The sequence below is a fragment of the Petromyzon marinus genome, chromosome 19, assembly GCF_048934315.1.
Source record: "Petromyzon marinus isolate PM22_M1 ecotype Great Lakes invasive population chromosome 19, UKy_Petmar_22M1.pri1.0, whole genome shotgun sequence".
NCBI lineage: Eukaryota > Metazoa > Chordata > Hyperoartia > Petromyzontiformes > Petromyzontidae > Petromyzon > Petromyzon marinus.
In genome coordinates, this window is record NC_133685.1 from 4862438 (window position 1) to 4876951 (window position 14514).

The following is a 14514-nucleotide window of genomic DNA, read 5'->3' on the forward strand; positions in this document are numbered from 1 at the left end:
AAACGTATTACTTCATAATAGACACGTTGTACATGAGAATGAAAATCTTCATGGTATAATATACATAATTCTTGACATAGATGGAAACGCACATGTAGTGACATAGAAAAATAAATGCCACGAAGAACAAAAGTATGTCTTGGGTGAACCGATCCAGACGCCAAAAAAAAGTAAATTCATGCATTCATGAAAAAAGAAGTCAAAAAAGATTTGCCATCAGAGAAAAGGCAAAGACAAAGAACTAAAACAATAAAAAAGATTCCATAAAAAACTATTGAAGGTCAAAAAATACAGGGCACCTAAAAAAGGGTCCTTTTTCGTAAATTTCACATAAAAAGGAACTATGAAGGTGCAAATAGTTCCCAGCCATACTTTAAGACATTCAAAGTAAAAGAGAGAAAGCCTTGCGGGCCTGAGCTCTGATTTGTGGTGGAAAATGTGAATATAGCAGGGATTCAATTATTTTACAGGTCACTCCAATGACAGCAGTGATAGTAGCAGGGGCAGACAAATAAAAACATTTCACTGGAAGACCTCGACACAGCCACAAATCAGAATACCCCAAGGCCACTGAAACTAAAGCTTTCACTATCAAAAGGTGCATGCATGAATAAATAAAAAAGCAATTAGACCATGAGCAATACTTCTGTTGAGTATTGCATGGCTCACCCTGCTGTAGGTCTGATCTCACCTTTTGTAGGAGCTGTAGCTCCAAACTTAGGCACCTTTTCTTGCACGGCTAAATGGTTATCAAAAATTGTCAAAATGTTAATCGAAAATCAATATTACATTTGTTGTAATATTATTGTATTACATTTTTAGGAAATGTAATTTTTTTTGTATATAAAATGCAATATAAAAAAATATGATGGTGTAGATTTGGCATATATAGGAGAGAAAAAAATGTTTAAATAAACTAGCATGAACATAAAAAAGATTTCACGTAAAAATATCATGTAAATGTTAAAATTCATTTCACCGGTGATGTCCAAAAAACATGAAGTATGCTCAGAAATGGCAGGTAACAATTAACAAACGACTACGATTCTTGTTGCAAATTCGATCATAAAGTCAGCCACATCGTTCTGTACCTTCTTTCTTTGCAGGAACTTTGTCTTTGGGGGGTACAGGCACCTTCTTGGACACTTCAGGTTCTAAAATAGGAAGAATTATACAGCCGTTTTAACGTCACACTCAACTACAGAACCTTTTTATGAATACAAGGTCAAGGCCATGCCGTAACATTTAACAATGGAAACACATGGAAATGACGGCGATGATTTCATGAAACCATCGCCTTTTTGACAGAGAATATCATATAACTGTATTTTTTTCAACGTCCACCCATATTAACACATTCACAAAAGTAAGGGTCAAGGTCCATTTGCTGCCCTACAATTCGCCTGCCTCACACCACGACTGATGGAAAAGGCTTCCACAAGAGGGGGGGGGCCCTAGAGGATATGTTGACCTAATCTTTCATTCACTTTAACGGTACCTTTTATTCTATGATAGCGCCTGAAAGATAACATTCAAAATAAGCCTCAAATTAATTTCAGAGTTCACCGTTTTAAATATTTAACACTAGAAATTATCTGACCATGTCTTTTAGAAACTTTAGAAACTTTCAGAAAGAGGATAGCATAGTATTAAGTAGAGACGCCGAATTTACGTACAAAACTTGCATGTAAAATAAAAGCTCCTATGAGGCACAAACAACTATTAAAACAGCACTTTCAAATGTTTGCACATTGCAAGTAAGCAAAGGGAAAATTACTAAGCGACATATAAAAGAAAGAATGAATGATGGCATGAAGAGCTGCACAATTATACCCCACTTACAAAACATATTAAACAATATTTACATGTCTTCACATGCTTTTAGCAAAGCAGATTTTTAGGGGGGGGGGGGGTTAAACATAAAATACGAAGCAATAATTGTACACAATATATTTTGTTATCAACCTGCTGATAAGGCTTGTGTGGGAAAAAATAACCACGTGATAATTTCACAAACTGAAATGCTCAACTCAGTCTGAAGCATTCACTAACAGATTAATTTATTCAAGCATTCGATAAAAGTTCTCAGAATTAATGCATATATGCATTCATTTAATGACTTCAAAATACTTGGCATTAATTGCACAGTTCCTCATGAGATGCTGGATTAATTTTTATTTAAAGCTTTCGTGACTACAGAGATTCATATTCTTGTTTTATATATTTGTATTATTTTATTATTTCCCTTCTACGTGATTTTACCAAAAGAACCAAGAATAAGATGCTGGATGCTTAAACAATAACCACGAAGAACGCTGAGCAATTCAATTGATCCATTATTCATGCATTTCCTGATGCACACCATGGGGCCATTAACCCCACTGCAAGATATGGGCTTGTGTTGACAGAGAAATACCAACACAAAACCCATATCTGCAATACCTACCTTCAGGCTTTGCCTTTGGTGCAACCTTTTTAAGCACAATCTTCTCTTTCTCAGGTTCTAGAAGAATGATCCGATTGAACTTGATCAGATTGATGGCTTTAAGCACCAAATGTGATGGAATTTTTTTTATTATAATGTAACAGAAGCTGTGTGTGTTTAACCCAAGACAAGATATGGCGTTGCAATGGAAAGTCAATCCATAAACAAGCCCCATATCTACAACCCTCACCTCCTGGTTTAGCCTTTGCAGGAACCTTCGTGGGTGCAACTTTGTCCTTCTCAGGTTCTGACAATCAAACCAAAGCCAGATAATAATCATAATATTGAGAGCAGAACCATACATATAAATATACCCAGTTTGCTTCTAGTACGTTAAAATTTTGACGGACCACGCAATTGTATCATTCATGTCGCATTTATATGCAAACATGACAGTTGAATGAAACAAAAAAAGAATCAAATAAAGAGCAATTCCCATCGCTTGTGGGCTTTGATTTCAAGCCATGCAAAAAAATGACCATGTGCAAAATTTCCTCCGAGCAAATCTGCTCAATGCCCCATTGTTCTTCACCCCATACCTGCAGGTTTGGCTTTAGGAGGAACCTTTTGGAGATCCACCTTCTCCTGAACTGGTTCTAATAGGAACAAGGCAACAATGGTCATTTGTATCTAGCCACAGAAGATCACCATAGCCAGCTCCTTATATGAATACAAAGTGCAAGGACCTCCACGACTGTAAAAAAAAAAAACATTCGATGGGAAAAGAAGATTGATCGATCCTGTAGACGTGAACAAAAAATGTGTTTGGATACAGTAATAAGCACACAAGATTATAAGAATGTTTATTTCCAAAATACGGAAATGTTAAACAATGTCAGGTTTAAAATGAGGTTATGATGGGAAAAAGCCACCGTAACCCCGCAAAAATGACCATTCAAATAATTTGGAATAAAAGTATTGAACAATAACAAATACACGAAACATAATATACACAACAAGTGATCTGCAATATGCACTCCAGGAATGGGAACCTACCACTCTCATGAACATCACCTACAATACAAATCACTGTTGATGATTGATTACAGAGCATTCAACATCTGCTTGTGTTAGACAAAAGACTCCAACACAAACACCATCTGAACGTCTGACTTGTATTCAGCTTTGATGGGCACTTTTCATAAATAAGATATATGTTAATCTCCAAGAATAGATTATAATATTAATACAATGATATGAGCAGAATATGGGTTTGCATTGTACATCAGCAATGCAGGACCCATATCTACACCCTCGCCTTCAGGCTTAGGTTTGTCAGGAACCATAAGGTGTTCGATTGTGTCTTTAGCAGGTTCCAGCAACAAAAATAAAATTCAAACAATTTGCTAGCTTTTACGAAGACAACGGCCAGAGAATAACTCTCTCCAAAGAACACAAAGACATTTAGGTGATTGAATACAGATGCGGATACAAAGTTTACACAATTGCACAAGAGATATTTCATAGGCCGCTTGATGGGCCTAACAAAGCATGAACCGAGCACCAACCGAGCATAAGCATCCAATAATGACCCAAATGAATGAAATAAAGAGACACGTTGAAATACATGCAATGGCAATCGGAATCTGCCTTACACGTTGACAGACACCACTTTAGAATTGAGTGACAACGAACAATGACGATTAGTTCACAAATGTATAAAATGAGAGCAATGCTGAATGTATAAGTCCTCAAGCTGTTATGAAATCAAAGAGAGCGAAAAAAATACACAAATATTCAAATAGCCACACCATGTCTAAGTAGACAAAATCACTACACTTTCCAAAGCGAATCATACATACATGATGGAGCATGCTGGATTTCAAATGAAATGATTCGATTCTGCTACGCTTAGGCTGAGTTAAAACTGTAACCTTAAAAATACTGCACTCTTCCCAAAATGCCTCTTAAAACGCACAAAAGCAACTGCACCACAGAGCCAAGTATTCCAATCACACATTGTCTAAGTGTAGTTACTACACTTTCCAAGAAACACTCTATAATTGAGCATAAAACAACCTGTGCTCAATTCAATGCAGAGGGCTTGCATTGACACAACTATACCACTAACATCAACACACCAACTAACATCATTATCTCTCTTCCCTTCAAGCTTAGGTTTAAGAGAAACCTTGCCTATCTCAGCTTTTTTCTTTTCTGGTTCTACCAAAAGGATATATATTCTACACGTTAACGTCTGCTTTGTCCAACTATATAATGAGACGTGTATACATCATGCAGAATTTAAAATACAAATGAACATCAATAAATGGCATCCTGTATATGCTGTGTTTTTCGTGAACATGCTTATATAAAAATAAGAGTAAACTGAACCACAAAGTCTAACATTCAAGCAACCAAAGGATGCCTTTGTGTAGTCACAGGCACTACACTTTTAAAGCACACTGCTAAATTGAGCAAAAATACACGAGTGCTCAATCCAATACACAGGGCATGTATTGACAATAACTATCAGAACACCAATTGAACGTCATTTGCTCTCTCACCTTCATGCTTAGGCTTAGACGGAACATTTTCTAGATCAACTTTTTTATTTTCTGGTTCTAGCAAACACATATTCTGTAAATTAACATTCATTTTGGCCAAATAGATAATAAATATTACAACAATATGCACCATCAAAAAATTGAGTGCCAAACCCAACCCAACCATATATAAGTTTAGGACCAATTATTACACTTTGAGAGCACACCATTGTATTGAGCACATATAAACTAGTGCTCAATCCAATACACAAGAAGTGTATTGACCAAAAACATCACGATAAAAATTAATTAAAATAAAAAGATCAACTCAACATCATGGGCTCTCTCACCTTCAGGCTTTGGTTTAGGAGGAACCTTCAATAGCTCAACTTTTTTCTTTTCTGGTTCTAGCAAACACATATTATGTAAATTAACATTACCGTAATTTGGGCCAAATCGATAATATGAATACATCATGCAGCATCAAAAACTAAGTGCCAAACCCAACCCGACCATATTTAAGATTAGATACAATTCTTAAACTTCGAGAGCACACCATCGTATTGAGCGCAGATAAACTCGTGCTCAATCCAATACGCATAAGAGGTGTATTGATAAAACAAATCACGATAAAAATTTAAACACCAACACAATATCATGAGCTCTCACCTTCAGGCTTTGGCTTAGCAGTAACCTTCTCTAGCTCAACCTTTTTCTTTTCTGGTTCTAGCAGAAAGATATATTCTGCACATTAATGTCCGTTTGATCCAAATGTGTAATAAAAACATAGATACAACTGTGCAGCATGTTAGAATAAAAATAACCACTCCTGCAAATCTTCTTACGATCATGATTGATTACAAACGGTGCTCTATTCAATGCTTCTCTCTCAAATATGGTTCTTGGAAAACCACAAGCCACCCAAGTCAAATATAAAAAAATAAATCAACAGCATATCTGAACGAAGTCACAACAACTACACTTTCGAAAACACATCGTTAAAATTGTTCAAATGATGCTCCTCATAAAATGTACTCATAAATGCAACCTTAAAAATACTGCACTCTTAATCTTAGTTCTTTCGGTAAAGTCACGTTGAAGGGAAACAACAAAATAATAAAATATATAAAACAATAAAAAATTCTCACGACGTTTCGACCATAACACAAACGGTCGTCTTCAGGTGTGTTGGTTTGTGTTATGGTCGAAACGTCGTGAGAATTTTTTATTGTTTTATATATATTTTATTATTTTGTTGTTCCCTTCAACGTGACTTTACCGAAAGAACTAAGAATATGAATTACTGCAGTCACGAAAGCTTTAAATCAAAATTTACTGCACTCTTCTCAAAATACCTCTCAAAACACGTGTAACTGAACCACAATGCAAACTTTTCTAACAAGCACACGTCTAACATGCAGCTGCAGTCACTGCACTTTCCAAAACGCGCACTTTAATTGAGTATAAATACATACCAGTGGTCAATTCAATACACATAATATGCATTGACAACAACCGTTACATATAAAAAAGCAACACGCCAACTGAATATCAACATAAATTAACACAAAAGAATATTTCATATTCTCAAAAGAATATTTCATATTCTTTGGGTCTTTCGGTAAAGTCACTTAGATAGGTAAAACATTTTTTTTAATAAAAAAAACTACGTCGTAGAATTTTTAATAAGGTCACAAGAGTATTTCTCACCTGCAGGTTTAGGCTGAGGAGGCATTTTCTCTGGCTCGACCTTTTTCTTTTCTGGTTCTAACAAATATAGATAATTTCTATGATGACCCATTCTATTCCACCTCGGTATTCATTGACGTGTAATATAATGTATAGTGACCCCCACCAGGACAAGCGGACTGAGGAATGAGCAAGCAATAATGCAGAGCGCATTCCAAAATCGTTGCTGTACTGCATGACACACAAATCTCAACGCGAGAATCATTTTGAGCTCAGGTTTGAAAGCCACTTTTATCCAGCTATACATTTTCTCGTTCTGAGTGAACTATAAAATTACAATGCATTTTACAATAACAATGGAAACGTGAAGCTACAGCAGCCAATGGTGTAAATGTTTACATTTCTTTGAGTGTTTGACATATGAACTTGTGTTGAGAAAAATCCAACACAGAATTCATACGCACGGCCCTCACCTTGAGGTTTCGGTTTTTCAGGAACGATGCGCTGCTCTACTTTGTCTCTAGCAGGTTCTATCGGTAAAAAAATATGTGGCAATCACCAAAGATGTATAAATAATCATAGTGAATTTCCATTACCGTTTTTATTTTGCATTCATGCTGCCGACGTTACTTTTATGTGGTATATATAATTTCGTTTCAAGACATTAATAGGTCGGAATCTAAATATCTGAAAACACAAACACCTTGTTGATCAACCCCAATATTGATTGATCTCAGAGTTAAGCACTCTCTATTAGTTCTAATTGTAATGCTGTACATATAAACTTTTAAAATACCTAGCCATAGCAGTGAGAACGATAGTAAACATCTTACTCACATGACAATGTTCTAAAATACCAATCCAAGAAACGGTATTATTATATTTAAGGCACTCACTGATGTTTTTGTAAAACACACTAATAAATTGAGCAAAAATAACCTTTGCTCAACTTAATACACAACTGTGTATTTACAGAAAATGTAAACAAATCTAAATGCCAATTTCATATAAGCTCCTCTCACCTTCATACGGCGTCGGTGGCACTTTGTCTATTTCAACTTTTTCCTTTTCTAGTTCTATGAGAATGTTTTTGTTTGTTTGTTATAATTGAATCAATTAAACTTTACATATACTTGATATTGCACTGTGGGTAGGAATATCCATATTATATTCCTGATCTAATCTAAGTATATATGTTACTGATCCTCTCTTTGAGTTTTTGTCTCACATATTTCATCAGGTCGGTACGAAATCTCTTTCAGGATTTGAATTTTTTTAATTTTACATTATAAATTAGTCATGGCTCGTCCACGTGGTTTACAAGCTCATCCATGTGGATTATATTTTCGTACATGGCTTGGCTCTGACTCTCGACCTCTGACATGGCTCAGCAGCCACTTGGTTTCTTCTATCGACACGAGTCAGCGACTCAGCAATGGTTTGGGTCAGGCTCAGCCTGCAGAAGTCCTGCCCATGGTACTAGCCAGTTAAGCTTGGCTTTGAACCATGTGGCTCATTTGAGCCAGAGCCCAGCCTGAGCCGAGCTGTGACTAGGAAACAGGGGTCTAAGAGCTAAACACGTCTCAGTGTGGATATCGCGTACACACAGGAACAAGTTCGGCTTGCGACAGAGCACGACAGCGCACTTGCACGAGTCTCAACTTACAGTGTGGGTTTTTCACAAGAGATGTATAAGTAAGAAGTACGTTACAAGAGTGAAATAATAATGATAATGAATAAAAAGTAATGTTTAAAACAAAAAAAACTTGCCTATAAAATATTGATTTTAAACAAAATATCTCACGACGTACTCTGTAGCCTGGACAAGATTCCGAGGGCATGGGGTGTTACTGGAGCAATAGCAAATGTGAGATTTGGGCCAGAGCAATGCAAAAGCACCTTCGGTAAGTCCTCGTTTAACGCGTGTGCACGCTATAATGCGTTTGGCTACAACGCGGTCCTTCCAGTCGGGAACACTTTTCACATAACGTGGAAGGCTCCCGTTCTGAGCGGTCAGCAACGAGCTACTTTCTTGAGTTGCACGGCTGAGCGGTACGATACAGTACATAGAATGATACAGTAACACGGCGGTGTACCCTCTGTTATTTGTCCCGTCATCTTACTGTGTGGTGTGCGCACATCGCATCTCGACAAATGGTATCGTCACATTATTTATGGGGAATTTGTTTTCGCTTCGCCCGTTTTTTTGCTTAACGCTGAACTTTTCAGGAACGCATCCATCGCGTTACACGAGGACTTGACTGTATTTCTCCAGTGCTGATGGTACCTTTCACCTCGTTATCTCAACTTCAGTTGAGGTCACCTGTTATCTATGGTTACAACTTAAATTCACGGTTGTTGCGACTGCCTCGGATTCTTATATCCCATACATCACGTCAATAGCATTAACCTAATTAGAACAAATGTAAATAAATCACCACACCAAGAAAATGACAACAAACCATTTCGACAATGGTTTTTCAAAAGGATAACCACAATAAAAAAACAGGCAAATGGTTCAAGACCTTCATGATCCTTTTTTAAACACACATCCATTGAGCAAAAAATGCATCATTGCTCAACCCAATACACAGTGCTCGTGTATGGAATGAAAACGGCAATCGTCAACCGCATCACAATCTCTCACCTTTCATCGGAGGTTTAGGAACCTTTTCTAATTCAACCTTTTTCTTTTCTGGTTCTATCAGAGAGACAACCTTCACATTAGCCAGCTGCATTTACGACTACTATTACTTTATCATTGACATTAAAATGTATTTTGTAGAAATGAGATTTTAACCAAGTAAAACCATTTCTTATATCCCACCTTCAGGCTTAGGTTTCAAAGAAACTTTAGGAATCTGTACTTTTTCCTTTTCTGGTTCTAAAAGGAACAAAAAAAAACACTTAAATTTTCCTCCAGCTTTTAATAAAATACCAGATGCAAAAAAAGCAATGCCACTCAGTTTAAGCGTGGGCTTGCATAGGAAGACCTCAAAAGAGAGAGTCTATATGCACAACCCTCACCTTTAGGCTTAGGTTTTTCAGGAAGCCTGCGCTGCTCTGGTTTTTCTTTCGTAGGTTCTAACAACAGAGCATTGTCAGTGCTGTGAGAAGCAGCTCAAAGTCTGTGTTTGTTTTCCCACAATCTTATTGAGTGTCCACAAATGTGTTTCAGATCTCCGATGTGTTTTTGGGTTGTTCCGCGCGCAATTGGGCAAGATGTCCGGTGTTTCATTCTACGCGCCAGGAGCTTCTTTAGGAAATTAATTCAGTTTCTGAATTGTGCTTTTGTTATATTGATTTCGGTTTGTGGAGGAAAAAAAACTCCCAGCGTGTGGGGCAAAATATCAGACATCATGGCGAACAACGAGCAGTACAATCCGAAATCACTAAAAACACTGAACCTAATCAACACGACCACGGACACCTATACAGCAGTGTGAAATGTGTAATGATATATTGCTTCAATACAGTAAAAAAAGCACATCATATAAACCAACACAAATTAAATAAATACGATAAAATAAAAATACCTATTTTCATGCGATCTTGTCGACCAACACACAAATCAACATATTGCCTGATCGTTAGAAAAGCCACTTTAAATTTGCACTTATTTGTCAAGCAGCAGCTAGTAAAGAACACCCATCGATGGCATACATTGCACATCAAATCGTCATGCCAATTTAAACATGACTGCCAAACCATTAAAGCAATGGTTCCATTAAAAGGATAACCATCCATCCAAAAATAAATGGAAATGGTTAGTGATTTCCAGCTCCTTTTTTTCCCACACACCGAGCATAAAAAAACACCGTTGGTCAATGCAATACACAGTGCCGTGTATTGACCAAACGGTGGCAGGGAAAAAAAAAACCTGCCCAACAGCAGTGCTCACCTTCTGGTTTTAGTTTAGGGCGAACTTTTTCAAGTTCAACCTTTTTCTTTTGCAGTTCTATCAGAAGGAACACACATGATAAACACCCGCTCTCCTTTTGTGCCATTCTATGAACGCGAAGAATTGTAAAATTGTATGAAAACAAACCCAAATCTACTATTCCTACCTTCAGGTTCGGGTATGAAAGGCACTCTTTCTTTCTCCGGCTCTACACAAACAAACCCCCCCACACACCATTCACATTTCGGATTAAAAACCCGGAAAAAAACATTTTCCGTGAGATTTATGTACACTTGCACAGAATTCCACAATGGAAATTCCAAAAACACTGCACCACCACTGTCACCTCCATTGCAGGACCTTCCTGAAAAAAAAAGTCATCAGCCTCGGCGAGAATTTCCGAGTGAAATAAATGGGTTTAAAATTAGAACGGGATATCGTTATGCACATCCCTCGGATTTTTTGTGGTTGAATTTTTTTTCAAGAACTGTCAAGACCATGATCTACTTTGCGTTCCGTACGTTTTACGATAGCAGAAAGCCATCCAACTGTCGTAACCGCATTTAATTATAATGCCGATTACATCGCACCATACGTGTTTTTACTTCAAGGAATGGTAATATATGTGATCAGTTTTTATTTACTACCATCGCTGAGTGTTTAATATGAAAAAAAATATATTGTTAAATGTAGTTTATATTATTCCCTTACAAGAGAGAAGCTCTGCATACATTTCTGTTGTTATAAATAGCGGTCATTAAAATTATAAAAACTGTACCTACTTCATGCTAGTGCTTAAAATGTAGCAGTTAGGATATAAATAACAATGCAGAGCTTGAATGGGAAATTTCTCCTACGGTATGCGATGTGCATTAATTTGTCATTATCCCAGCACAAGCTTTCATCAAACATACCATGAGTTTCCAAGTGGGCAGCAGAGGGCAGTGCCAAACTATCTATCGTTGATCTGTACTCCCTCCCTAATCTTCACGAACCCACACCGACCGGCGTGTTGAAGTGTGGTAAATTATCCATCATGGCCTGCAAGACGTGGGGTGGCCCTCATCCAGCAGTAGATTGACAAAAATTGGCTCTACATACACCGTGAAGCGGAATCATAAAGTGAAAACTTACCCGGACACGTGTACACTATTTAACAGCTAAATATGTAGTGAAGATCACATGTAGTGAAGAACACGTAATTATTGAAGTGAATTTTTAAGAATCTTAATTTGTATACAACTCTGGTGAGTCTAACGCAGTGCACAGTATCGTTTGCATTCCAGCACCAAAATTCAAATATTCACCTTTGTTTGCCATGCCTTTTAAAAGAGTTACCAGAATTATAGTTCGAGGTCCGTTCAAAAAGTTTGCAGAATTATTTTATTACAATTTACGGGATGCTCATGTTTCAGAGCACTTTCAGAAAAGCAAAATAACCTAATCTAAGTCTCGCTGACCTCCCAGATGCTGTGTGCACTGTTACGGGATTGAGCAGGCCTATCACAGAGCAGGCCCTGTCAGAACAAGGTCAGCAACTGTTGAGTTGTTGTCGAAGCAAGAGCAATAATGCCAGATCAAATTTTGTGCAAAATTTGTTGTCACCCTGGAAAACCCTAACCTTGTTACAACAGACCTACGTAGAGAATGCGTTGCATTAAAAACACACATTGAGAGTGACCTGTTTTGAAGATACTGAGGCCGTTGGGGCAAATGTGATGGAGACAACTGAGAGTCAAATGTGATGGAGACAACTGAGAGTCATTTTAGCTCGAGACTTCGAAAAGCCATGAAATCAACTGGCAAAATCTATATCGGTGGCTATCTTGAAGGAGACTACTTTGAAAAGGGCCAAGATTCGAAAAGTAATAAATGAATTCTGTAAAGTTGTTTACTGAACCTCTTTATTGTATACTCTTTGGAAGTATGCCTCACAGAACCAAACCATTGAACAAATGGTTTTATTCAAAAGGATAAATCGTAACCTCAAATGATGGATACAGATTCACTAGTCCTTTTCAAAACACACCATTTTAGCGCAAAGCAGCACTTTGCACCTAAATACACAGTGTGTACGTGTATTAAAAAAAACAACATCAATCATGAACTGCATAAAAACAGTGCTCACCTTCAGATTTTGGCTTAGATATAATTATCCCAAGTTCAACTCTTTCCCGTGTTGGTTCTAGAAGGAATAAACCATTCCCATGAATATCAATCGTAACCATTCAATTTCTTTTGTCAATAAAATAGCCCTAACTGCAAAAAAGCATTTCTCTAGTTACCCACGAACATACCTTTAATATGAAATTTAACTGCTCTTTTTGTATCTCCTACAGGTGCAGGCACATAATGAAATATGGCAATCTGATGGGATTTGCCATTGTGATGAATGCACTTCCACTGAGTTAACCTCTCACCCAACCTCAGCAGCATTCAGGGAGAAAAAGGGTTCCGGTGAAAACATTGATGAGGTCATTATGTCACCGAGTGCTAACAATAAAGCACACATTTATGTACACGACAGACACAAATGTTACAGAACATGAAAAGTGCACGAAACAACATTCACGGGTGCTGCTCGCTAACAGCGCTTGCCCCAACAATCATTTAAGGCTGCAAGGGGGATCTTTAATACTGCATGGTGTATTCTGTACTGCGTGGTGTTTTGGGTACTGTGTGTGCTGTATTGTGGAAGGTGCTGTTTAGTGTTTGTAAGACTTACTACATCAGCTGTGTACAGGTATTGTGTACTGCGATGTGTGCTGGTGTGTGCGCCGTGTTGTGTATTCTGTACTATGTGTGCTGTATCGTGTAAAGTTCACTCTGTGTGGCCATGATTGAATAACTCAGCTGTGTATTGTGGACTCCTGTGTGTACTCGTGTCTTTAAAATTGCCTTTTGTGTTTAGTTTGTTGTCCTTCCCCCGCACCTCCGATTAGAACGATTGGCTACGTACGGTGCAAAGGAAGTTCAACATGCGTACATACATACATGCATGACAAAGGAATAAACTGGAAGAAGCTAACAGACAAGAAGAAAATACACCACTGGAAAACGAAACAAAACTCTTAAGAGGATAAGTGTACAGCCAAAAAAATGAAGATAAATAACGACAGTGGGTCGACAAAAAAAGTGGCAAAATATGAGGTAAGGGGTGCCGCACGTGCATAAGAGAATGACCAACGATGGCAATTCCAGAAGGCATGCGATAGTGAACATCGAGTACAGCTGTGGAGGCCCATGGACAGAGACATCCAAACAAAGGAGACCTCGATTCAGCTGTACATCGATCACGGCTGTTGCGTCTACGATTATGACAGTAAGCCAGCACAGGAGGAAACGGGTGAGATGCTTCACGATGACAAAAGTGATGAAACTATGAATTGAAATATCAAAACTATGCATGTCAGACCAACGCTACACAATCCGATGCAATATAAAGCAAACTTTATTTGAAGCTTTCGCGACTGCAGGAATCCATACTCTTTGGTTCTTTCGGTAAAGTCACGTAGATCACAACGTTTCGATCGAGAGAAAGCTGCTTTCTCTCTCTCTCACCTGAAGACGGTCGCTTGTGTTGCGATCGAAACGTCGTGATCTATTAACTTTCTATCTACGTGACTTTACCGAAAGAACCAAAGAGTATAAAGAAAAAACTCCGTACCCTATGCTTCATCGTGCTGCTAAACACTCAAAATAAAATCAAGTCTTCACCTTGATTGCTCATGCTATGAAAAGAACGCCCCTTAAATTACACCTTAATTACATATATGGTGTTAGAATGAATGCACCCCGACACGATATAATGAAGATGGCATGGTAAAGTGAGGAATGGATATAACACAGGCGAAGCTCCGAGAGATGGAAATGGTTGAGGAGCGAATGATCCCATTCCAAACACAATGTAATTGAGCAAATAAGCCATTGCTCAACCCAATACACAATGAGCA

General features: G+C 37.8%; 1 protein-coding gene across 50 annotated transcripts in view; it reads right to left on the bottom strand.

Annotated features, from left to right (window-relative positions):
- The window catches only part of TTN (titin), a 355181-nt gene that overhangs the window by 163781 nt on the left and 176886 nt on the right, over nt 1-14514 (bottom strand). For 43 of the 50 annotated variants that reach the window (XM_076067945.1, XM_076067951.1, XM_076067944.1 and 40 more), the window contains 15 exons: nt 12690-12746; nt 10728-10769; nt 10562-10618; nt 9688-9744; nt 9488-9544; nt 9308-9361; nt 7134-7190; nt 6682-6738; nt 5641-5697; nt 5322-5378; nt 3025-3081; nt 2676-2732; nt 2447-2503; nt 1092-1154; nt 692-739 (listed from right to left, as the gene is read on the bottom strand). In XM_076067945.1, the coding sequence (XP_075924060.1) occupies nt 692-739; nt 1092-1154; nt 2447-2503; nt 2676-2732; nt 3025-3081; nt 5322-5378; nt 5641-5697; nt 6682-6738; nt 7134-7190; nt 9308-9361; nt 9488-9544; nt 9688-9744; nt 10562-10618; nt 10728-10769; nt 12690-12746 (834 nt within the window). The remainder of the gene's footprint in view (nt 1-691; nt 740-1091; nt 1155-2446; nt 2504-2675; nt 2733-3024; nt 3082-5321; nt 5379-5640; nt 5698-6681; nt 6739-7133; nt 7191-9307; nt 9362-9487; nt 9545-9687; nt 9745-10561; nt 10619-10727; nt 10770-12689; nt 12747-14514) is intronic. The other 7 variants (XM_076067924.1, XM_076067908.1, XM_076067929.1 and 4 more) reach the window with 7 other exon arrangements.